The following is a 22,201-nucleotide window of genomic DNA, read 5'->3' as shown; positions in this document are numbered from 1 at the left end:
ATCAGAGGGAAAATTCGGATTAATACTCATCCGTAGGACAACCTGTGGATCGAGAAAGACGAGCCTGAGGAGCCTTACGACGGCGCCGCGGCAGCAAAGTCACGGTCACGGTAAGATTCTTGCCGCGCGACCGGTTCTGATTTGAACTGTTTTGCGACAGCCCCATCGACCCCTACTGATACAGCCTTTATGATTTTCTGTTTATTCATCTTCATTTTCTACTGACCGCTTGATGATTCTAATGTCTCAAACCTCGCCCGATTAACGTGACCAAACCTCCTTTTTGCTCCTGCGGACGGACAAACATTTCGAGATGAGGTGTGTATATATATGCCTCACATCCATTCACGTGCGGCAGGATTTAGCTCGTCCATTCTCGCAACAATCACTTGAGGGTCCTGATTTATTTGCTACCTGCCTTGCCCCTATCTCCGGTCCTCTACTCTCAAACCACCGAGACGCGATATAGCTGGAGATTTGACCACGGAACGTTAACGCTCATGGACATTCCCCGTGTCCACTTTCTGCATGACGTCTGGCGCAGTTTGGGCTCCGCAAAGTCGGGTTTCATGTCTAATGCAACACTGGGGCTTACCGAAAAGTCATTTTAGGAAATGAACGACAAAATTGCTGATTTCCTCTATAGCCCGAACTCGCTCCCGGCCATTCGTGAATACCTCGGCCTTCTAAGTCGAGAAGGGGATGGGCTCTTTACAATTCAGCCCCTCTATAACAACCAGGTGGAGTTTGATATCGGCTTGACTATCGGATCAAACTATGCGGGCGTGTTCGGGGATGAACATTTCACAAAGCTCCAAGCCCTTACCACGCCTTTCGTGCCCAACAAGAAGACGAAGTGATATCTCGGTTCCTCTGACATCAATATTTAGGCTCGACCAGGAAGGTTGCGACGATTTCTGAGAATCTTGTGAAAGGGTCAACGCCCACGGGGAAGAGAGCTCGAGATTTCTGTCTCGCTGTAGATCTTCCTTCCGCCCTCTCTTTTGTGATTTCCTGCATGACTCCCCCAAACCATCAGCAAGACTTTGTGTCATCATAGCATTCTACTCTCATCAATTGTACTCTTTTTTGGCTCGTTCTCTTGGACCTTCTCGAAGCAGACTGAATTTCGGCTGTGGCGTACGTGTGCACACCGTGCAGTCGACACTTGCGATACGTTGATCACTCCTTCATGTTCATTGATCACCCTTCCGCAACGACATGCAAAGAATATTGAGGCACCAAAGGTATTAACAGATCAGCAGAGACTGGGTCATCCACAACAGTTGATGTATGTAAGACACAGGCAATTTTTGATTAAGAAAGAATCACACCGGGAAATGTTAGTACTGTCATCTGACGAGAATAACTACGCCTTTGTCCGCCGTAGCCTCCAGAATAAGACCATTATCGCGAGAGCCCAATGTTCAAATTGATCCTTGGACATGAAGAGTAGTGCCTGAGAAAGCACCGCCTTTGTTATCTGGGCGCCCATGCCCTAAGGAGATCTCGTCAGTCACTCTGGGGAAAGGGGACAAGAGCACGCGGCACGCCGAGAATACAAAATAGCGTGATAGACAAGTTGAATATGCTCTCACCTGATACCATCCCAAGAAACCTTGCTGGCGCCATACCCTGGCGAGGATATTCAACGCGCCCACATGTTTACTATGAGCATGATGGTATGTAGATTTAGCAGATGGTGGGTGATCTCCTTTCACTTCGTCGCTGTCCGCTGTGCGAGCTTGGATTCGTACTTTCGCCATGATGTATGGATATGTGACCTAATACATGGATCAGTCCAAGCCCTGGCGATGATCTGCTCGCACACTTACAACAGTGGCAAGTGTCTTACTCAAAGCGCCAAGGACGAATGCAGTCCAGGGACTGAGCTTCACAGAACCACTTGCTCCCGACGTCTTCTCCTGCGCGAGGAGAAGAACGCCTTTCACTCGTTCATACGCACCATATGTGATGGCAGGGTTGACCGTCAGTACTAGCCCCGGCTTGATACCCAGCCAAAGGCCGCCAACGCCCTCCTCCTCGATGATCTCACGCGCGACCCCAAAGAATGAGTCGTCGTGCACATCTTCAATCTTCCCCTTCTCTACATCCGTGTCGTTTTGGTCGAGTCGTACATCGCTTTTTCGGGGTCGTTTCAACGATGGTCCAATCTGCTGTCTCGTGGCAATGACTGATACAGGAATGGTGAATATCTGGGCAAGCGCGCCTGCGACTGCGCCAAGAATCAGTTCCGCAGCGGTTGAGAGCGGCGGAGCTTTCGAGCCCCTAGGCAGCCGTGTGGATAGTCGCTTCATGTAGGACGTGCGGACGAAGGAATAGAAGAAGAAATAAGCATATTCTGTGAGGATCGTTAGCGGAGATTCGAGTACGCGGTATGACGATAGAGAACACGCTTGCATAGACATCGAGGCATGAGCATCCTCAAGTTCCAAAATAAATGCCGGTGCGAAGATTTCGGACAGAGCAAGGGCACACAATTATAGTACCTGTCACTTCGACCATAGCCGACATCTGCAGGAGAAGTGATACTTACACTACATCCACCGAACCCTGTGCCGTCCACAAGGTTGATAGATGTGTGCAAGACCTACTGCCGGGAAAATAGGCAAGTGCGGAGAAGAGGCCTTAATGAGACTGCTCGGCAGTGCATCCAAGCTAGTTGGGACAACTGGTTGCAATTCCTCTCCAAGTATGCACAAATGCCGGCCTCCAGGCATAACAGGCATCCGATCAATACTTCGAGGGGTAGGCTTGCGAGACATCAGCCGAACACATTTGCAACGTGACCATGACTGAGGATGCTACCGCCGCTTGGCAGACGTCGCTAGCATCCTGAGCTCGGGCTCAATACCCATTGATACCCCAGAAATCCTGTGACATGGAAAGCTAGTGGGATTACAGTGATGTGTTGATGCTCGCCGTTGCACATATATGCATAAGACGCGGTTTAGCATGAAAAGGGTAACGCGTTACCGGAGCGTAGGCGGTAACTTGTGTGGTGAACGTGATGAAAAGCTCCGGTACTAGCAGCTTTTGGGATTGCCCTCCAGGCCATCTGACAGGGTTCTCCGCTAGCGGGAGTACCACATATGCCGTATGGCCCGCAAGGAAAGGAAACGAAGAGAACTCACGCATGGAGAAGGTATTCAGCATGGTAGCGGTGAACCCCTTGTAGAAACCCGAAAGTCCTTCTTCTTTCAGGATCCTCAGCAAGAGTGATATCATGCCCCGCCGTTCTCTGTCGTCACCCGTCGCGGCCTGAACACGGGTCTTTACACTGCAACTCCAAAATTAGCTGAATGATGGCGCACATGCGAAGTGCTTACACATCTAGAGGATACACTACGCTGCATAACATGGCAAAGTATAGTCAGGTGTGTAAGATAGGTTGCATGCATACATACGCATTACTGAAACATCCACCGAGTGCGCCTGCGAGAGCATATCCGAATGGCGTTAGTTGAGTTGGCTTGGAAGAGGTCATAGCTATAGAACGTGAGGAGCTGTAGGAGAATGCAACGTCGACCTTGCAGCTTCAGTAGGCGTTCACGAGTCCGTGGCTATACAAGGAAAGATGTCTTCGAACGGTAGATGTAGAGTCTCGAATCAACGCAATGCAGATACAGACAAACTAGATAAAAGTCGCAGAAGGATCATGGACGGTGCTCGCAGTTTCCGTGTGTCTCGTCGTCGGTGAGACTCAGACTGTTGCAGATGAATCCGGAAGATAGACGCACCGGCCCAGTTTCACGTGATATCATCGCCTCGGAGGAAGGCTCGGTCGTCATCCTCCTCCGCCGCGGTCCTAAACCAAGCCGAGATGCACGAGCCTCGCGGGCGGGGATGTACATAGTAATAATCCGTGCCGAGTGTGTCTTGCATGGTGCCAGCCTTGCTTGCGTTTTACCCGAAAGCCTGGACTTGCAGGGCACAAATTGTATGAATTCCAAAGCATGATCCGTGAAAATAGTTGGGGCCTCGGTACAGTGGACAATGGAAACATGAATGAGCGTAGGTATGTTCCGAATATCAATCATGACAACAGCTTGCGGGGAGTGCCACTGTACCGCAGTCGTGACCTAATTTCCACCGATATAGTACCATATCACGACCGGACATAGTCTTCGAATGTCAAAACGTCCACACCACATGGGATCGTATCAAATGGTCTCATTCAATGCTTCTCTGCCAGGGAGACCATCCAAACCTAGATGCCTCCGTGACCTCCATGGTGCATAAATCTAATGCGGACATCACCGAGGGTTCGGACATTTGATCATGGTGTAAATCATACCTTTGATTCCCATTCTCCAGATATCCAACAGTGTTGTTGTAGTCTGGATCTACGGGCTGCATATATCCGGGGGGCGCATATGAGCGAGAGTACACCCCTGCCGCCTCGGCAGTCGTGACAGTGACTTCCTCCACCACTAGCGGTTTATCCGCAGTCAGCTTCGAAGAGAACCCGGGAGCATGCGGTGGAAATAGCGCCAGCTTGTACTGAGAAAACGCACGGCAGTTCCCATTGATGTGAGTGTGGTGTCCAACGCGAAAAAATGTTAACGCCAGGGTCGGGTAGATCAATGAGCAATCCTTCACGACGAAAACGGACACGGGGATCTTACCCTGAGAGAAAACTCGGGGAAAATGAAAGAAGGCTTTGACGACACCTCAACGTTCAATTCGCCCTGCATCATGCGCACTCGGTCTCCAGATGCTCGTTCTGTCGATGGCCAAAAGTAGGCGGCACCCACCCTCTCATGGAAGACGTGGCTGCTATGATCCGAATACTTGTCTTCAGTGGCATGCGTTCCGAGCACACGATAGCGTATCAGGTATATCTTCACTGCACCTGGCGAAGCGAGAAGGTCCAAAGCCTGTTCGTCCGTACTGGAGATGGTAACGAAGAGAGGAATTGCGGAACCTCTTGCGAAAGATAGCTATGCAACACGTGAGATTCACCATGGTATTGCCATAGAACAAATGTCTCCCACAGGTTTTGCGACGGCGACCTATCGCAATGATGTCAGTTGTCAGTGCCAGAATTGATAGGCAGATCAGCGCGCGCGTACAACACACTGCAGCTCGACTTGCCGTGTATTGAAAAGGGCTCCGGTGAATTTTGCTGGAGGGAGCACATTCCATCCTTCAGGATCCCCATCGGGACCGATAAGTGCAGTGCCATCGCGATATGCCGCTTCGCGCAACGGAGGTGGAGCTTCCGAGCGCGACACTGGCAAGAAAACAAGCCCTGTAGAGAGGCTGAAGTGCCTCCCATCAGCAGCTTTCATCGCCTCAAAAGCCTAACCAAATTGGCGAATGACACGCACGTCTGGTTCGACTTGAACAGCCCGCGATGGACGGTAGCCACCACTCTGTAGTCGATGTACACTGGACTGGCACGCTCGGAGAAGCTAGGCGGCAGTTTGTACATCGTTGACAGCGTCTTCCGCTGTCCAGGCATTGAGATCTCGCTCGGCAGGGCCAGAGAAAACTGCCACAGCTGTCTTCCCGCAGCTTTCGCGGGTGGTGGCGTAGTCTTCGCGTTCCACACGTCGCGGGAGATTTCAAGAAATCTGACATCCTCTTGGCCGACAGCAGTGACGCCAGCCACAACCTGGTGCGGCGTACATGTCGAAAACGAACGCGATATCAGCGTATCAAGTTCCGCTCTGTACGGGTAGATTTCTTAGAGGCAATCTGGCAGAATAACTCACCGCAATCGACACCCTCTTCACACCGCTCGCCTTATCGAAGTTGACCTCGATCGCACCTGCGATAGGATCAGCATCGTAGTACAGAGGAAGCTGCGTTGCTGCTTTGGCTCGGCTCTTTAGTGTAAGCCACAGCCAAGCAACACTTTTACTGTCTTGGAGATGATACTTGTGCTCGATCATTTCGGCATGGGGCATTGCCAGACTGGAATAATCAGGCAATTCTCCCGTATCTGTCCGGCTTCGGCTCTTTGTTTCTTCCATCGGGTGGATGATATTCGGTAGCTGCAAAGTGCAAGGATTTAGAGGGTTGTGTCTAGCACGCCCACTGTTCTTTCGGTAATATCAGAAGTTGGACCGAGACAGGCGTGCATGAACTGTCAACTTGAATTAATCAAGGATTCATCTATCATAATTCTCTCGTCACGTTCACTTACCAGGCACATGGGTGCACGGCCCAGAGCTTGAAACGCTCCGATCTGTGTTCTCACCGCGCATGCTGGAACGATTGTCCGAAGAGAAGGCTATCTACAGATTGTGCAGGGCCAGCGCTTAGCTTACGACAAGATGTCCTGGCGCGGGCCCAGCATTGAAGCTCAAGCGGACTTGACGCGAGGCCGACCTGCATACCACCACATGTCACATGCAGTATGCATGTGATATATTATGATAATCTAATACTAGTCCAAAGCAGATTAGAGTGGAAGTATGGATGCAAAATGAGGAGCTACGGGAGACTACAGCTACATATCGACTGGCAGGATTAAATGGAGGCCCGTAGAATATGTGAGCACGATAGCAAGAAAACACGCGAGAATAGATCCAGAGCAGAAGTCCTTGGTGACGCAAATCGCGCAAATTGTTAAGGGAGTGTCAGTTAAGTGACAGAAACAAAGGGTAGTAGCTTCATCGCTGAGCCGCAGAGCTGCAAGGAATTCACTCGTGTTAGACAAGTCACGACCCATTTTGACAGACATACACAGGAATGTATGAACACGCAATACCACGTCGATCGCAGTTGGCGCATATAGGGCGACCGTCGCATTTCATCTTACGCCCTGTGAATAATGCATCAGGAATGCAATAACGATTCGCGAAGGAAAAACCTTGCCTCGACAAAATTGGCATGCCATAGGAGTCCTACGTGGCGTCCTGGGAGAGTATGATTCACTATCAGAGTCGTCGAACCTGTTTTCTTTCTGAGACTATCTCATTTGTTGAGTGCGCAATACAGATGTAGGAGCCAATGACGACTCACCTGATCGCGACCAGACATTATGCTGTTGTGACGACGAGGCCTAGTCTTGCTTGATATAATAATTCAATCGTAACTTAGGAGTAGTATAGAGGTTGTGAATGTATGCATCTGCTACGGCGAGCAGTGTGCTTTTATACGATCCAACACGGCCATCCCAGCGCGATCTGAACGGAAGCTGTTGCAAGCTTTTCGGCCCGTCAGGAAAGTCCGTAACTGTTCTCGCCGCGGACTATGTAATACTTTCAAATGCGACGAGACGTGTTTCACCATTCGAAGGCGACTTGATAGAGGCGCTTAACGGAGGCGGACAGAACCGAAGTATGAAACGAAGCAGTGGCGATGAAGTGACATCACGAATAAACGGCATATACTAGCGTGACAAGGGTGTCTACGCCTAAATTCTCGGTTGAATTTCGTGTGCGCTCAAGCCTCGAGAGGCCCGGATCAGGAGTTACATACACACCGTATACGGTAAGACCAGATTCAAGAGCTTCGGTGACATATGATAGGTTCTAGGAGCCTGTTGATACTGTCGGTAAGCTTCCGAAGTTGGGCCAGATGCATACATGCGGGACAACATACAGCGCATGGGCAGTTCGTAGCGGCCGCGAGCCGGCAAACCGCAGGACATCACCCTAGTTACGGGCCATATTCCAATTACGCAGGTCCCAAGAAATCTGCGCAGGAGGAATTGGTAATGGTTGAGCGGCTTTGCTAAACTATTGACAGCAGCAGTGACGCGTCCTCGCACTCTAGACTGGGAAATCTTTTGGGCGCAAGAAGTCGAAGAATCTGTGATTTACATGGTAACATCGGGTAACTCGGCCGAATCGGCATGCGCCATGAGCACGGCGTCAGCACCTAACGCGGGAGAATACAGAAGGGAGACAAATCGTGGATCGGAGCTGTGTCAACGTGGCAATCGGCACGCTAGACAATCGAGACTGCGATCAGCTGCAATTCATAGAGAACCCGCTGGGCGACGCTGGTAACCTGCGATTCACAAGGTAAGGTGTGTATATGGAAATATAATGTATTGTTGCTCACTGCCCATCAATACAATCACGGCACCTTTGTGCACGAGGGCAGAGGTAAACTTGACGTCCCACTGAACGTATTGGTATGATTCACGAATAGCACCGGCGCATTGAGATTCGAAACAAGGAAGTACGCGTTGATCGCAAATTGCAGCTCGGATTAGGAATGGAGGAGCCGTCGCGGCCATAGCGCTAGGTCTCTGCTGCACTGCAGATATCAAAGTTTGGTGCAAGCGAGCAGGGTCTTGGCCCTTGAATCATGGAATAACGCACGGACATCCTGGTTTACTTTGCCGTAGGTCTCGGCACTTCTTCTGGGGGCAAGACCGTCCTGGAATACAGAGCGCAAGTTCTAGGATCTCGTCGGTGTTCAGATCACCGGCTCCGGAAAGCCCTTTACCGGGGCTACAGGCCCGCGTGTCCCAACAAGATTGTCAGACTACGCACGCAGCGTCGGGTGTTTGTATAGAATAACAGATCTGGATCCACGAAGGACTAGACAAAGTTTTAGCCAAAGAGAAGCATCGTCGGAGCATCAGGCAAAACGCCGAGGATTGTCGGAGGTGACATTGCCGACAGTTACATGTGGGCCACATGGCAGCGTCCCGCCTGAAAGCCAAGCAGCGATGCAAAGATGTCAGGATGGATGTATGTGGTCCTATGTGGGCTGACACCGTCTCGGAACTCTTGATGAGTGTGTCGAGGAACGAGACTATGACTCCTGATCTAGGGCTGTGTCAATTGAAGAGCCGCATCAGTTAACTACACTGCATGCTGGAAACTTTAGTTCAAAGGACGTGTCGTGACACGTTCCAGCTGCTGATACCGTCGTCAGAGAATCCAGAGAGCCTAGATACTTCGACCATAGAGTATGAATTGTGTTGGATGCTCCATGTGCACGACATTGACGTGAGTCACATGGATGTGAGTACTATTCACGGCAGTCTGGCCTCTAGAAGATAGCAATACCTAGTCCGAGTCAGGGATGCGACTATCTTCCGCAGGCGGATCAGAAATTGGCTTTTCTTCCAGGTGTCCAAGACGACAGACGCTTGCTGAATGTTACAGCCGGCATGAGCTAACTTTCGACGATTACAGCTATAGATTGAATGTATTCAGTCTTACATACAAAGCTTCAGGGACGAGAACAGACTGTACGTACCGCATCGTTCGCCTATATGGCGATGCCGGCGCCGCTGTGGAAACAGCTACAGTCCTATTGGAGTCTGGAAACGACACGGAGCAGTGCAAAAAAGGAATAGACACTCTGAGTTGAATCAGATCACTTCTCCACAGCAAGGCACAAACTGGGCGCACAGTGGCTGAATGGCACGGGTGGCCTGAGCAAGTGAGTCCGCGCCGCCGCCCCGACACAGCCAGGGGACACACCCCCGGGTCCTTGACGACGTAGGAAAAATACAGGCAACGATTGATAACGAGCCATACGGAGGCGACAAGGTATGCCCATTACATCGGGTCAGAGTAGGCGGCGCAGCAAGCAACTTGAAGATCCTGAGCAAGCGGCGAATGTACATGTGTGTCGCTAAGGAAGGCTTCGAGTGTGCCACCCGTGATGTGGTTGTGCGTGACCACCGCGCGTGTCACACGTTACCAGACGCTAGCGTCGCGCCCGCCTGGAGTTCGCGGTTGGATACGACCAAGCCAGTAGACTCGACATCCAGTTTTAACACACTCGCGGATGGCTTTTGCGAGCAGGTGCGTGTAAATTGTCTGGCTTATGCATGTGGTTTCAGCTTTCGTTACGGTAGTGCTGCGGCTTTTGGCATTAAGCCTGCCGGGACGTCTACCTTTGGTCAAAGTAACACGGCCAATACACAAAATCCTCTTTTTGGAGGCTCGCAGCCTGCAAACACAACCTTTGGTGCTCTTGGCTCGCAGCCACAGAACCAGAACCAATCTCAGGGAACGTCACTGTTCGGGGCGCCACTGGGACAAAACCAGAACCAGCAGCAACAATCGCAACCAACCCAAGGAAATCCGCTCTTCGGCAACGGAAGCATGTTCGGGCAGACACAACAGCCTCAACAAACCCAATCCACGAGTCTGTTTGGCCAACCTAGCTCAAATACGCAACAGCCGGTGGCGAGTAGCGGTCTTTTTGGCCAGTCGACTACCAACTCCCAGCAGCAGGCCCCTGGTGCAAGTTTGTTTGGACAGCCGTCTACGAATACGCAACAGAAGAGTACTTTTGGGTCTTCTTTATTCGGCAACACACAAGCCCAGCAGACTAACTCAGGCCAGCAGCAGGGGGGAGCGGGCGGATTGGGCGCGTTTGGGGGAAACACGAACACAGGATCAACATTGGGGCAGACCTCAGCGGCTGGCTCAACCGGGTTCGGCAATTGGGGCTCGGGCACATCAAATCCGCTCCTTGGTCAGCCAACACAAGCTGCGGGAGGCCTTGGAGCATCAACATTTGGATCTTCCGCCACTGGTTCTGGTTCTATTTTTGGTAGACCAGCGCCTCAGCAGCAGCAGCAGCAGTAAGTGAATGCATCTAATCACACAAAGTCTCTTACCCTTCAATTTATCAAAACTAGATCATTTGTCGGAAATCAGTCTGGTGGACCTCCGCCCTTCACGAGGCTGACCAAATTCAATGATCTCCCCGATGAAATCAAGAAGACGCTGGAAAATGTCGAGTACGTGGATTCCTCACTGACTGGTACTGTTCCCAATTAATCTGGGTCCACGTAGTGCATTGATCCAAGGCCGAATACAAATTAGTAACGATTTGAAGCAGCGAAAGGTAGGGCAAGAAGCAGTGAAAGGCCAGGACGGTGTTCGCAGTGTACACAAAGTGGGTCAGCCCTGGTCTCCCATGCCGTATCATACACACAGCTTACTAAAGTAAGTGTAGGACCTCGTCAGCGCGATCACGACTCTTCACTCTGACGTGCTCCACACACGCGATCTAAAAATTAAAGTTGACCAGACAGTGCAAGATACTATTGTTGCGACTCGTCTCGTTGACGGGTTCCGAAATCCTCAACAACATGGGGCCTATTTGAAGAATTATGCTGACTTTCCACTGGAGTGAGTTCATTCAATCCACATGCAGCCAGTAATAAGTTGGATTTGTCTAGATTCTTCGCTCGAGTAACTGAGCAAATGAAGGAACGTCTAAGATGGTACCAGAAAACTATTGAGGTAAGTGCACTCAGAACACCAGTTGCTCAGCGTCATGTATCACAACATGTCTCAGCAAATCGAGCGTAAATTGTCTTCCGCGGCAGCGCAATCGCAGTTCACACCACAGGGTGAGATTTGATTTGTGTTCTTCCTCTTCCTCTTCGCCTGACCTCGTCACAGCAATCACGTCTACCCTCGAAGCACAGCACGCTACATTCATTGCGCTAGCAAGCAAGACAGCAGCACTCGATGCAGAGCTGCAGAAGATTAAGACATTGTATACCCAGTTGTGGCGCGCTAAAACTGGCAGCATGCGCGATCCTTTCTTTGATCTAGATCGTGGTAGTGTGGGCGACTTTGGATTGGATAGTATCAGTGGAAAGTAAGCTTCGCCGGTTATCAGTACTCATTGAAGCCACGTTTGTAGTGCTCCCTTCCCAATGGCATTCTATTATTGTTCGTGGGTAATCCAACTACGTGATATTTCGTGACAGTTTCACCTTCTCACATCTAATACCATTCGGCTCCAGTAAATCATCTGACGTGATGGAGTCGATCCGGATGGAGGTCCCAATGACTCCAAGTTGTTGTGCATAATCCTACATTATTCATAAATGGGTAGGCTTCACGCAACTACTCACGGACTTTCGCAGGTTTTTGTTTGAGCCATAACGAAAGATCTGCTAGTCCTGACACATACCCTGGGAAATCGTATTCATATCCAGTGGCGGCTGTGTGAGCACAAGGCCTCCTGATCAAGAACAGGGATGGCACCACGAGGGCCCTTTACCATTTAATCCCTCGACGAGCACGCTGGCTCCCAGCCTTCCCTTGTCCGATATGTGGCTTTCGTCGGCGTGGCTCCTGCTCGTACTCGGCTCGCGTGCGCTCGCCGCTCCCGCTGGCGAATGCAAGTCGAAGCTGAAGGAAAGCGTCTCCCCGCCTCGTGGCTGGACGAAAGTGAGGCCTGCGCCGGCCGATCACACGATTGAGCTGCGCATCGGTCTACCACAGTCCAACTTCCGCGAGCTTGAAACACACCTTGACGAGATCAGGTATGGCCCGTGGCGTATCTAAGAATGCATGGCGGCTCGTGGCTGACGCGTGTGGTACAGCGACCCGCTCCATGAGCGATATGGCGCACACTTGTCCAAAGAAGAGGTAGAAGACCTCATTGCTCCCCCTTCGGACAGCCTCCGGTTGGTGGACGAGTGGCTTGCTTCCAGTGGTATTTTTGAAGACCAGCTCTCCCGTTCCTCCGCCAAGGACTGGATCATCGTTAAGGTTCCGGTCAGCTTGGCGGAAACGATGTTGGAAACTGTATTGCATTCCTAGTCCGTATAAGCTGTTTACCCCACTAAGGTGTGTCCTAGGAATATCACGTCTGGACCCACGAAGCGAGCAGAGAGTCCATCATTCGTACCACTTCATACAGCCTCCCCGAGCACCTACACGATCATATTGATCTTGTCCAACCGACTACGTTGTTCTCGCGGTTTAGGAAAATGGAGACCACCTATCGCTTTATCCAGGAAGTGCCAGCCGCCCAGGACACGACTCCCGGCTACATTCCGGTCCCGTCTGCCTATAATGGAGAAGTTGACGCAAGCTGCAATGGGACCATAACCCCCACGTGCCTAAAGCAGCTGTACAACGCAGTGGGATACGAACCCTCGGCGACGGGAGGGAATCACATTGCTGTCACCGGGTATCTGGAGCAGTACGCAAATTATGAAGATTTCCACATGTTCAACGAGGCATTAGTCCCAGCTGCTACTGGCTCATCGTTTAACGTGGTCTACATAAATGGTATGGATTACCACTCGTTGATTCTAGAATGCATTGATCTTTAGTGGTATACAGGAGGCCAAAACAATCAGACCCCATCTGCTGCAGGCGTTGAGGCCGATCTTGGTAAGCCAAATGTCCTTGCGTGAAAACAACGTGTCAGCTCACGGCGTCTCAGATACTCAGTATGCATTCGGATTGACATATCCCACTCCGAGAACGTTTTACACGACCGGAGGGAGCCCTCCTTTCCAGCCAGATGACCTTGAGCCCACAGATAGCAACGAGCCCTATGCGAATGTATGTTGCATTAGAACTTCGGATATTCAAGTTTTGAGCATAATTGTTTGTAGTGGCTTGCTTATGTGCTGAATAGCACAGATCTTCCTCAGACGATCTCCACTAGTTATGGGGATGATGAGCAGACAGGTATTTGTCTCTGTATTAATAGCATTTTATCTCAAACTTTAAGTATTATGTAGTGCCGTACAGCTATGCCGAGCGCGTCTGCGCAGAATTTGCGCAGCTCGGTACGCCTATAATCCCATTTGGTGGTTTTCTATCTGACCACCTAATGCAGGTGCTCGAGGCGTTTCCATCATGTTCAGCTCAGGCGACGGAGGTGTTGGCGACGGAGACCCAGATCCAGCCACTCAGCTTTGTTACAGTAATGATGGACTAAACGTTACCAAATTCATACCCGGCTTCCCTGCAAGCTGTCCTTAGTGAGTTTACTCGTCTCCCCTATGTGAACAGAACCTCATATCGCTGCAGCGTTACAGCCGTTGGAGGTACAATATACGTGCCTGAAGTTGCATTCAATATATCCGGAGGTGGTTTTAGTGACTATGTAAGCAGGAAAACTTGACCCACTTGTTGACATCGACAGTGACAGTGACTGGCGTGTCCGTAGTTCCCTCGGCCATCGTACCAAGACGCTGCAGTCAGCGCTTTCTTGGAGAAACTGGCCCCAGGCACATATGAGGGGCTCTACAATCCGTAGGTTCTGCTGCTTGATCATTGCAATGTTATGCTCACCTTCTTGGCAGGAACGGACGAGTGAGTAGGCACAGCTTGTGATATAGTACGGGTGGTGATTGAGTGATGACAGGCCTACCCCGACGTCTCGGCACAATCGAACTTCTTCGAGTTCTTTTGGGACGAGGCCGAGTACCTGGTCGGAGGAACGTCCGCGTCGTCTCCAACCTTCGCGGCCATCATATCCTTACTCAACGATGCACGCCTAGCAAACGGGCTTTCCCCGCTTGGGTTCCTCAACCCTCTATTATACCAGCTCGGAGCATCCACGCCATCAGCATTCAACGATATCACCGTCGGCAATAACCCTGGTTGTGGCACAGAGGGATTCAATGTAAGTCTTTCTCCGAGCGATAAATTTCGACGAGACTGCTGACTTACTTCGTTCATACCCGTGAAAGGCTACGATCGGATGGGATGCGGTCACTGGGTGGGGTACGCCCAACTTTGGTGTTCTGAAGGAGATTGTGCTGGGCAACCTGTAAGATGTCTGTGCTGTATGATTGATTGATGCGCAGACCGGGCCCACATGAAATAAATGTATTGTGCCAGTCTGGTACTTTGAGCGTCCTGTCATCGGCGAGTCGTGACCGCAGGCATCATGTGGCTCTGACCTGCCGCGGGTATTTGCTTATTCACATCCCACATGTCCAGCTATGTTCGGAGAAAGTTAATGTTGCCCCAATTGGGGGCATCTAGATTCTCGTCTTTAAATGTCCAGTTAATACTGTAAACGCCCGGAGAATCATAAATGGTTACCAGGTCCCACAATGCCATCAATTTCGAGGTTGATGACGTTGTGTGCTCGCTGAGCATATGGACTATCAGGGACTATCCGATTGCTTGTGCAAAAGATTATGAAGCAAAACACATGCTTTACATACTTATAGCCCCAGTGACTTTTATCCGACCACCGTTTCCAGCTACCGTGATTCATATCGATAGGCCTATCGCCGGCCCCTAAAGGGCATTTTGCAGAGCTATGGCCAGGGTGGCTGTTGATACCCATTCTGGAGCAATTTCCAGATAGGGAGTACATTCAAAGTTCCGACTGGAAGCGTTTTGGGCCACAGAGGTCCACTATCTCGGCACGATCGTCTCGGGAGAGCCATAAGTACTATACTCGAGAGTGATAACAAGTACTTAGTCGCATGAAATTGTTAGTTTGGTCTGACGAGCGGCGAGGCGGAAGAGACAGTAGCAGCACAACAATTTTTTTGTGTGCTGCGTCAAACTCACTATTAGAATTTGAACCAATCCAGCGGCAGGCATTAGTACCACTGTGGCCTGGGACTGCGTGATCGATTGGATTTGAGCCATCTGCACCAAGTCACTCCACGCTGAGTTACTTCGTGAAAAAATCGTCGAATCAAGTCCCTTGACAATCTCTTGGAGGCTCAAAACACCTGAAATAACAACTGGTCTCGATCGCCGATCTTGCTAGCTGCAGCTGTCCTGCTTATTTCGTCTGATCAAGTCAGACGCGTATCGCACGGTAGCCAGTCCCATATACGCTCCACAATGTACTTATTGTGTATGTCACAGATGAAGGACCCCTGAAGACTGCCGCTATAATTCCAGAGCAAATCAAACACCAACCAATTCGCGGTCTCGTGGCAGTGTTGTTTGAGGGGAGCCGAGCAGCAAAAACAGAACGCCAAGATTATATGGCATGCAGCAGATAAGTGCATGGCGAGGTGAGTGTGAGAAGATATATGGCGCCTTTGATCCCGTTATTGGACATTTTGTATGCCCAGAATAACGCCTATATAAATACGCGAGGACGCGTCCCACCGATGTCGACCACGGACTTGCCACGGTTCCTGCTCCTCCAGGATGAGGTATTCCACGTTACTTGTGCTTACGCTCGGCTCCCTTGCTGCGGCCGCTCCCCGCGACTGCGCCCAGAAGCTCAAGGAACAGGTTTCGCCCCCTCGAGGATGGACCAAGGTCAAACCCGCCTCCGCTGAGCATAACATCAACCTCCGGATTGGGCTGCCGCAGGCCAACTTCGCTCAGCTCGAGAAGCACTTGTATGAGATTAGGTACGTGTATTTCCAGATACAGGCGAGCGTACGCGTTACCCGTCCACTAATGCTCCGTCTCACAGCGACCCCTTCAACGAACGCTATGGCGACCATTTGTCGAAGGAAGAGGTCGAAGCGCTTATTGCACCCCACGATGAGAGCATTCAGCTCGTAGAAGAATGGCTGGCATCGCACGGAATCTCTGCGGACGACCTGACCCGTTCTCCCGCTAAGGATTGGGTCACGATCAAGGTTCCTGTCAGTCTAGCCGAGAAGATGCTCGACACTGTGAGTTTCTTATATTGGTACATAGTGCACGCATGCGGCGCCGCCAGTGGTACTCATCGTGATGTTATCAGGAATATCACGTCTGGTTGCACGATGAGAGTGGCGATACCATGGTCCGCACGACCTCATACAGCTTGCCTGAACACTTGCACGAACACATTGAAGTCGTTCAACCTACGACGATGTTCGGTCGTTTCAAAGGCATGAAGGCGACATACCACTATGCTGACACGGAGCGTCCGTCCGTGGATCTGAGCCAGCCATGGATCCCCATCCCGTCCGCATACAACGGCGAGGTCAACGCGAGCTGCAACGCTTCGATCACGCCTACTTGCTTGAAGGAGCTCTACAATGGTGTTGGATACACGCCGTCAGCTACGAATGCTAACAAAATTGGTATTACCGCTTATCTCGGGCAGTACGCCAACTTCGAGGACTTCCATAACTTCACCGCCATGTTCGTTCCTGATGCGGCGAGTTCCAGTTTTGAAGTTGTATACATCGATGGTGCGGTCTTCTGTGATCGATCGCGATCCGAGGTGCTAACCTGATGAGCACTGTATAGGAGGCCAAAACAACCAGACGCTCAGCGCTGCTGGTCTTGAAGCGGATTTGGGTAGGTGATTGTTTATTATGAGACTAAGACCAAGTTGACTAGCGAAATGACTCAGACACCCAGTACGCGTTTGGGTTAACGTACCCCACGCCCGGGACATTCTACACGACTGGAGGGATGCCTCCATACATTCCTGACGATGACACCCCGACGGACACGAACGAGCCGTACGCCAACGTGAGTACACAGATGTGAGGATGTCGTGGGCCGATAATTCATTCCTTTCCAGTGGCTCGACTACATCCTTAGCGACCCCAGCCCTCCCCAGACCATCTCGACTAGCTACGGCGACAATGAGCAGACAGGTGCGCTGATGCCATCCCATAGAATGTCTATAACTTAGTTTGGTTGTTCTCAGTCCCTGAGAGCTATGCTAAGCGAGTTTGTGAGGACCTCGCGCAGCTTGGTACGCAGTTGTTATAAACAACTAATATCAATCAACTCATCGCAACCGTGAACACAGGTGCCCGTGGTGTATCTCTCCTTTTCGCATCCGGCGACTTCGGTGTCGGCGACGGCGACGCGAACCCCGAGACTCAGACTTGCTATACCAACAATGGTCTCAACGAGACCAAATTCATTCCCGGCTTCCCTGCGTCTTGTCCTTAGTACGTATTCTGGAACATTAGCACAAACTTGCTGATGTTGATGATTCACACTCTAGCGTCACCTCCGTCGGGGCGACCTGGTACATTCCCGAGGAGACGTACTTCATCTCCGGTGGTGGTTTCAGCAACTACGTGAGCTATCTGGTTTCATTTGTCAAACGAGAACGAAGTGATGACGGTTACCATACTGATACAGTTCTCGCGTCCTGATTACCAAGCTGTCGCTGTACCCGAATATTTGAGTAAGCTCGCTCCAGGAACGTACGAGGGGCTTTACAACCCGTGAGTCTCTTCGTAGACGTTGTGCTTCATCTGTGGCTAACAAGTTGACCGCGTCTCAGGTACGGCCGCGTAGGTCCCATTAATGCCATGGACCGCCATTCCTACTAACATGAATCGCAGGGCATTCCTGACGTCTCCGCGCAAGGCCAGTGGTTCTGGGTCTACTACGCCGGCCAGCTGGGCCAAATTGGTGGCACGTCTGCTGCGACACCTACGTTCTCCGGCTTTGTGTCCTTACTCAACGATGCTCGGCTTGCGAAGAAGCTGCCCCCGCTCGGCTTCTTAAACCCCCTTATCTACGCAGCCGGCGCCTTCGCACCCAAGGCCTTCAACGACATAGTCGGTGGCAGCAATCCGGGCTGTGGAACGGAGGGTTTCAACGTGAGATGTCACCTGCTCTCGTACTATAAAAAATGTGCTGACCCGTTGGTGATGTAGGCTACGATTGGCTGGGATCCAGTAACTGGGTTCGGTACGCCTAACTTTTATAACCTTAAGGACATTGTCCTGGGAGATATGGATTTGCTCATTGGTGGGTTGTCACTGTAATAATACAGTACTTGCGATGTGTGCACGATATATCACTCAATTTGACTTTTATGATTGGGGAATTCACCTTGGACTCGGTGTTGAGCGATCATCAGGACCGGTCATGCGCTCATGTCAGAATACAACATCAGGTAACATGATTCGATGAACTTTGCGAACTATGTCAAGAAAATAGATGTTCCCTTTGCTCCGGCAGCAAGCCAGGCCTTCTCAAATATGATGCCAATCCCAAGACGCTGATCTTCATCCTGACTCCCGGCTACCCCCAATGCAATCACGTAGAGGTAGCATCCGGAGTATCGGCTCCCATAGACGTCTTCGTCATATATGCCAACTATGCCGTTCGTGCGAGAGAGAACAGCGAACCGTAGGCATGATGGAGACGGTGTAGATGAGGGCATGTATATGCGTCCAGCCTGGACCAAGCGAGACTCACTGACAGCGAGGATAGCGAATAATGCGTACTGCTCGTCCGCACTCTCCATGCCCTCGGAGGCATTGTGCACACGTTCAACAGTAAAGTTCGCCGCAGTTGTGTAAAATACAAGTGTTCCATCTTTGGATACTTTGCCGTCCTCCAAACTCAGTGGGCCGCATGGGGGTACATATCTCGTGAGCCCTCCCTCTTCCTCGGGGTACGCGGTCGCAAATGTGATTGTGCGTACGTCTAGCTGAATCAGCTTAGATCCGTCCCAGATGTACCATTTGTCGATCAATGTCTCCACCAAATGTGGGGTTTGACTTCCAAACCAGACATCCTGATATTGGACGGGACCGCACCAGCCTGCCCATGACCAAGACGGCCACGGTGCCCCCTTAGGTATGCAGCGGCGGGTAAGCAGCGTGCCTGCCGTGGGCTGCCACAAAAGCGCCTGATTGAGGTCTACGACCGCCATACCGTAGCGGAATGCCTGCGATGGGACACCCCCGGCGAGCTTGAATCCTTTCGCCATTGCATTCGTCAGTGCCGATATCGCGTCTACCGCATCAGCCTCGTTGGTAAGCTTCCGCTGCGTGTACTGGCCGATGGCCGTCATGTAGCCGAGGGTATAGTCTCTCTTGAGCCAGCTGGGCGGCTCGCGCAGGTAGGTAAAGTTTCCGCCTCCTGTATTCCTCAGCGGATGGTATGAGCGAGGAAGGCGCTTGCTTTCTGCCAAAACGTCTTCGCACCAAATCTCTTGTCCGCATTCAAAATATACCTGCTGGTTGGTGAAGTAAAGGCGGCGACGAGAAAGCATAAGCTCCTGGTACGTCCAGCCACGCGTGCCCCAAATGGATTGTGCCAACACCTCTCGAAGCGTCGGCAATGGGACTGCAAAATGGAGATCCTGAACCACCTCTATGTGCTGCCGCTGGGCCCGAGTCCCCGGTCGGAGTCCAGGGAGGGCGTTGCGACCTCCAGCTGCGAAGATGGTGAGGAATGAGCTGCCATAGATCAGCTCCATCACTTCAATTTGCAGTGCTTTGTCCTCTGCACTGTCCTGAATGATACACAGGGCATCTACCCAGAGATATCGCTCGCCAAGTTCGCGAGTGAGAAGGATGGAGTCTGTAATAGTAACAGGGAGGGGGCATGTATCGAGGCTGTTTGGTGATGCACGCTCCGAGATGTTAGCCTGAGTAGTTTGGTATTCTTCGCCAACACCGCCCCAGAGGTAGGAGAGCGCGATATAACGACAAGCGGGGGGTGCTGGAACAATGGACATAGTGACCACGTCCACCATACGTACGCCGTCTGGCAGCGTCTCGTCTGCCCCACGCCACCAGACCACCTTGCAAACCTCTCGGTGCTCTTCTTCACACATCCTTATCCACTCCTTAACAAGAGTAATATCAACAGTGTCACTTACTTTCCTGCCGTGGACCTCTCTGCTTCTGTCAAAGATATGCGCATCCTCCTCCAAAAGCTGTATGTCGAGGGTAAGACCTGACTGCGCTGCGCGCATGACGTCGTACACTTTCTGCGGCCTATCGGAAGGGAGGATAAAGAGGCGATGGCAGCGGTCTCGCATTGGAGGCGCAGGATCCCTCAAGCAGCCACACTCCATCGCGAAGAGTGCACACTCGATGCCGGCAAGGTCTGTGGTTGCTAGATCTTGCTTATCCAGGAGCCACGTTCGCTGGAAGGCCGTCTTGATGAGCCGACACATACGGCATTGCACTGCCTTTGATAGTATCTCCACTAATGACCCTAGCGGAATCGCCTCCTCCCTAGGAACACCAACCTGGAGAATGTGATGGAAGTCGAGCGTCGAGCATGTTGGACAAAGGTAAGAGGTTGTTTCAGAATTAGGTATCTGCGGTGTCATATTATCCTGCGAGGCAATACCTACAAGACCACCACTACAGAAGAAACGGCTGAAAAGATGTCCGAGTCGACACATGATTGTAGATGGTAGGACGTGCGCGTGAGGCCTATAAGAGGGTGGGCAAGGCGTGTAACGCCATTACAATCACATTCTATATAAGATTACAAAGAATACCAACTATTCGGCTTATAATATCTTACTGATTACTTCTCCGCACGCGGTCGAGCTGCCCTGCCGCGGCGCATTTCGTCTTTGTGTTCGTTCAATCTCCAATGGCTACAGTGCCGACAACTCCAAGACGACAAACAGGGCACGATCCCAGTGCCTCTATCACCACTCCTCACACCACCCGACTCGCCTCCTCGCACACCGTCCAGTCCTCTCCTCACTACCAGACGACGCGACGACATTCACTGTATGGCACTGAGGATCGCGTCATAATCGACCCTGGCTCACGCATATGGAAGGTAGGCTTCAGCGGTGAAGGCAGGCCCAGGGATGTGTTCTACGCTCGGGAGGACGGTTCCGCACTGTGGACGTTGAACCGTGCGTCCAGGCTGGAAGACCGGGAAGAGGAGGACAAACTGTTGGAAGCGAGAATACAGACGAGATTGCGCGTGGTCTTTCACGAGTACGTCGTTCTTTGCCTCTGCGTGCTGTTTCCCCGTAACGCCTCAATGCAAGGTCGCTGATGACGGACCCCAAGTCGCGCAAAGTCATTCTGGTCGAGCATCCTCTGTTGCCCTTGCATATCAAAGAGATCATTGCGCGCGTGCTCTTTGACAACCTCCAGGTACCCCTTATGTGTACCCAGGCCATCAAAATTTGATTATTCTAGGTCCCCTAGGTCCCTTCCATATCGTTTGCCTCGAGCCACCTCCTGTCGCTGCTAGCAGCGGGAAGAATAACCGGGCTCGTGCTGGACTGTGGTCACCTCGAGTCGACCGTGCTTCCCGTATGATCTCAATGCAGCTCACAAGTATGTCGCCTAATGCCCTCTCTACAGTTTTTCTCGTCGCGGCCGCTGTTCTCCCAGCTGCGCACAACGCCCCTTGCGGGTGCACGGCTATCGTCGCATATAAAGGCTCTTCTACTGCTTTTCGGGACGTATCTGCCTCCTCCATCTTCGCTGAGCGCCGCGGCAAACATACCCGCTGCGAGTCGCTCCACCCGCGTTCCCGAAGAAGTACTTACGGACGCCGTCATCGAAGAAATCAAAACACGATGCTGCTTCGTCGGTGAGGCGCTCGATACTTCGGAGTCCCAGCTGATGTCTCCCGGCGACGAGTCGCTCGAGCTCGAGCTGCCCCCGAGCGACCCCGCCATGTCCGAGTCCGAATTCTCCCGCGTCTCCGCAGACATGGACAGCAACTTCTCCTCGCAGCACGCCGCGTCCTCAGGCTTCTCGGTCGTCTCCCACTCGCAGGTCAACCCCGACCGGCCCCGCCCCGGGGAGAGCCACCTGCAGGCGCTCGCGACGATGTACACGCGCCACTCCACCGCGACGGAC

At 51.7% G+C, this 22,201-nt stretch overlaps 6 protein-coding genes across 6 annotated transcripts; 3 read left to right on the top strand and 3 right to left on the bottom strand.

The window, feature by feature from the left end:
• Positions 1-500: 500 nt before the first annotated feature.
• FIBRA_01304 (uncharacterized protein) lies at positions 501-860 on the top strand (the record flags this gene model as incomplete). Its single annotated transcript, XM_012323181.1, has 2 exons — positions 501-601; positions 647-860. 2 exons carry the CDS (start codon positions 501-503, stop codon positions 858-860), a joined length of 315 nt encoding a protein of 104 aa, XP_012178571.1.
• Positions 861-1,369: 509 nt separating this feature from the next.
• FIBRA_01303 (uncharacterized protein) lies at positions 1,370-2,429 on the bottom strand (the record flags this gene model as incomplete). The annotated part of the gene is made up of 3 exons (XM_012323180.1): positions 1,370-1,498; positions 1,599-1,784; positions 1,836-2,429. 3 exons carry the CDS (start codon positions 2,427-2,429, stop codon positions 1,370-1,372), a joined length of 909 nt encoding a protein of 302 aa, XP_012178570.1.
• A 1,802-nt stretch (positions 2,430-4,231) lies between these two features.
• On the bottom strand, positions 4,232-5,936 carry FIBRA_01302 (uncharacterized protein; the record flags this gene model as incomplete). Its single annotated transcript, XM_012323179.1, has 7 exons — positions 4,232-4,265; positions 4,319-4,524; positions 4,650-4,964; positions 5,019-5,036; positions 5,097-5,286; positions 5,355-5,641; positions 5,742-5,936. 7 exons carry the CDS (start codon positions 5,934-5,936, stop codon positions 4,232-4,234), a joined length of 1,245 nt encoding a protein of 414 aa, XP_012178569.1.
• A 3,796-nt stretch (positions 5,937-9,732) lies between these two features.
• On the top strand, positions 9,733-14,497 carry FIBRA_01301 (uncharacterized protein; the record flags this gene model as incomplete). Its single annotated transcript, XM_012323178.1, has 21 exons — positions 9,733-9,749; positions 9,803-10,537; positions 10,595-10,696; positions 10,752-10,854; positions 10,915-11,090; positions 11,141-11,204; positions 11,260-11,314; positions 11,367-11,568; positions 11,912-12,241; positions 12,302-12,506; positions 12,560-12,995; positions 13,050-13,100; positions 13,153-13,274; positions 13,328-13,403; positions 13,457-13,504; positions 13,555-13,699; positions 13,749-13,824; positions 13,888-13,973; positions 14,024-14,033; positions 14,086-14,346; positions 14,414-14,497. 21 exons carry the CDS (start codon positions 9,733-9,735, stop codon positions 14,495-14,497), a joined length of 3,384 nt encoding a protein of 1,127 aa, XP_012178568.1.
• A 1,351-nt stretch (positions 14,498-15,848) lies between these two features.
• On the top strand, positions 15,849-18,382 carry FIBRA_01300 (uncharacterized protein; the record flags this gene model as incomplete). Its single annotated transcript, XM_012323177.1, has 13 exons — positions 15,849-16,057; positions 16,123-16,327; positions 16,399-16,834; positions 16,893-16,943; positions 16,999-17,120; positions 17,173-17,248; positions 17,302-17,349; positions 17,407-17,551; positions 17,608-17,683; positions 17,748-17,833; positions 17,893-17,902; positions 17,954-18,214; positions 18,272-18,382. 13 exons carry the CDS (start codon positions 15,849-15,851, stop codon positions 18,380-18,382), a joined length of 1,836 nt encoding a protein of 611 aa, XP_012178567.1.
• A 158-nt stretch (positions 18,383-18,540) lies between these two features.
• Positions 18,541-20,691, bottom strand: FIBRA_01299 (uncharacterized protein; the record flags this gene model as incomplete). The annotated part of the gene is made up of 1 exon (XM_012323176.1): positions 18,541-20,691. One exon carries the CDS (start codon positions 20,689-20,691, stop codon positions 18,541-18,543), a length of 2,151 nt encoding a protein of 716 aa, XP_012178566.1.
• Between the last annotated feature and the right edge of the window lie 1,510 nt (positions 20,692-22,201).

Source organism: Fibroporia radiculosa, assembly GCF_000313525.1.
Source record: "Fibroporia radiculosa TFFH 294 genomic supercontigs, scaffold591, whole genome shotgun sequence".
Taxonomy (NCBI): Eukaryota; Fungi; Basidiomycota; class Agaricomycetes; order Polyporales; family Fibroporiaceae; genus Fibroporia; species Fibroporia radiculosa.
The sequence above is the reverse complement of the archived record's forward strand: the minus strand, read 5'-3'. Positions and strand labels throughout refer to the sequence as shown.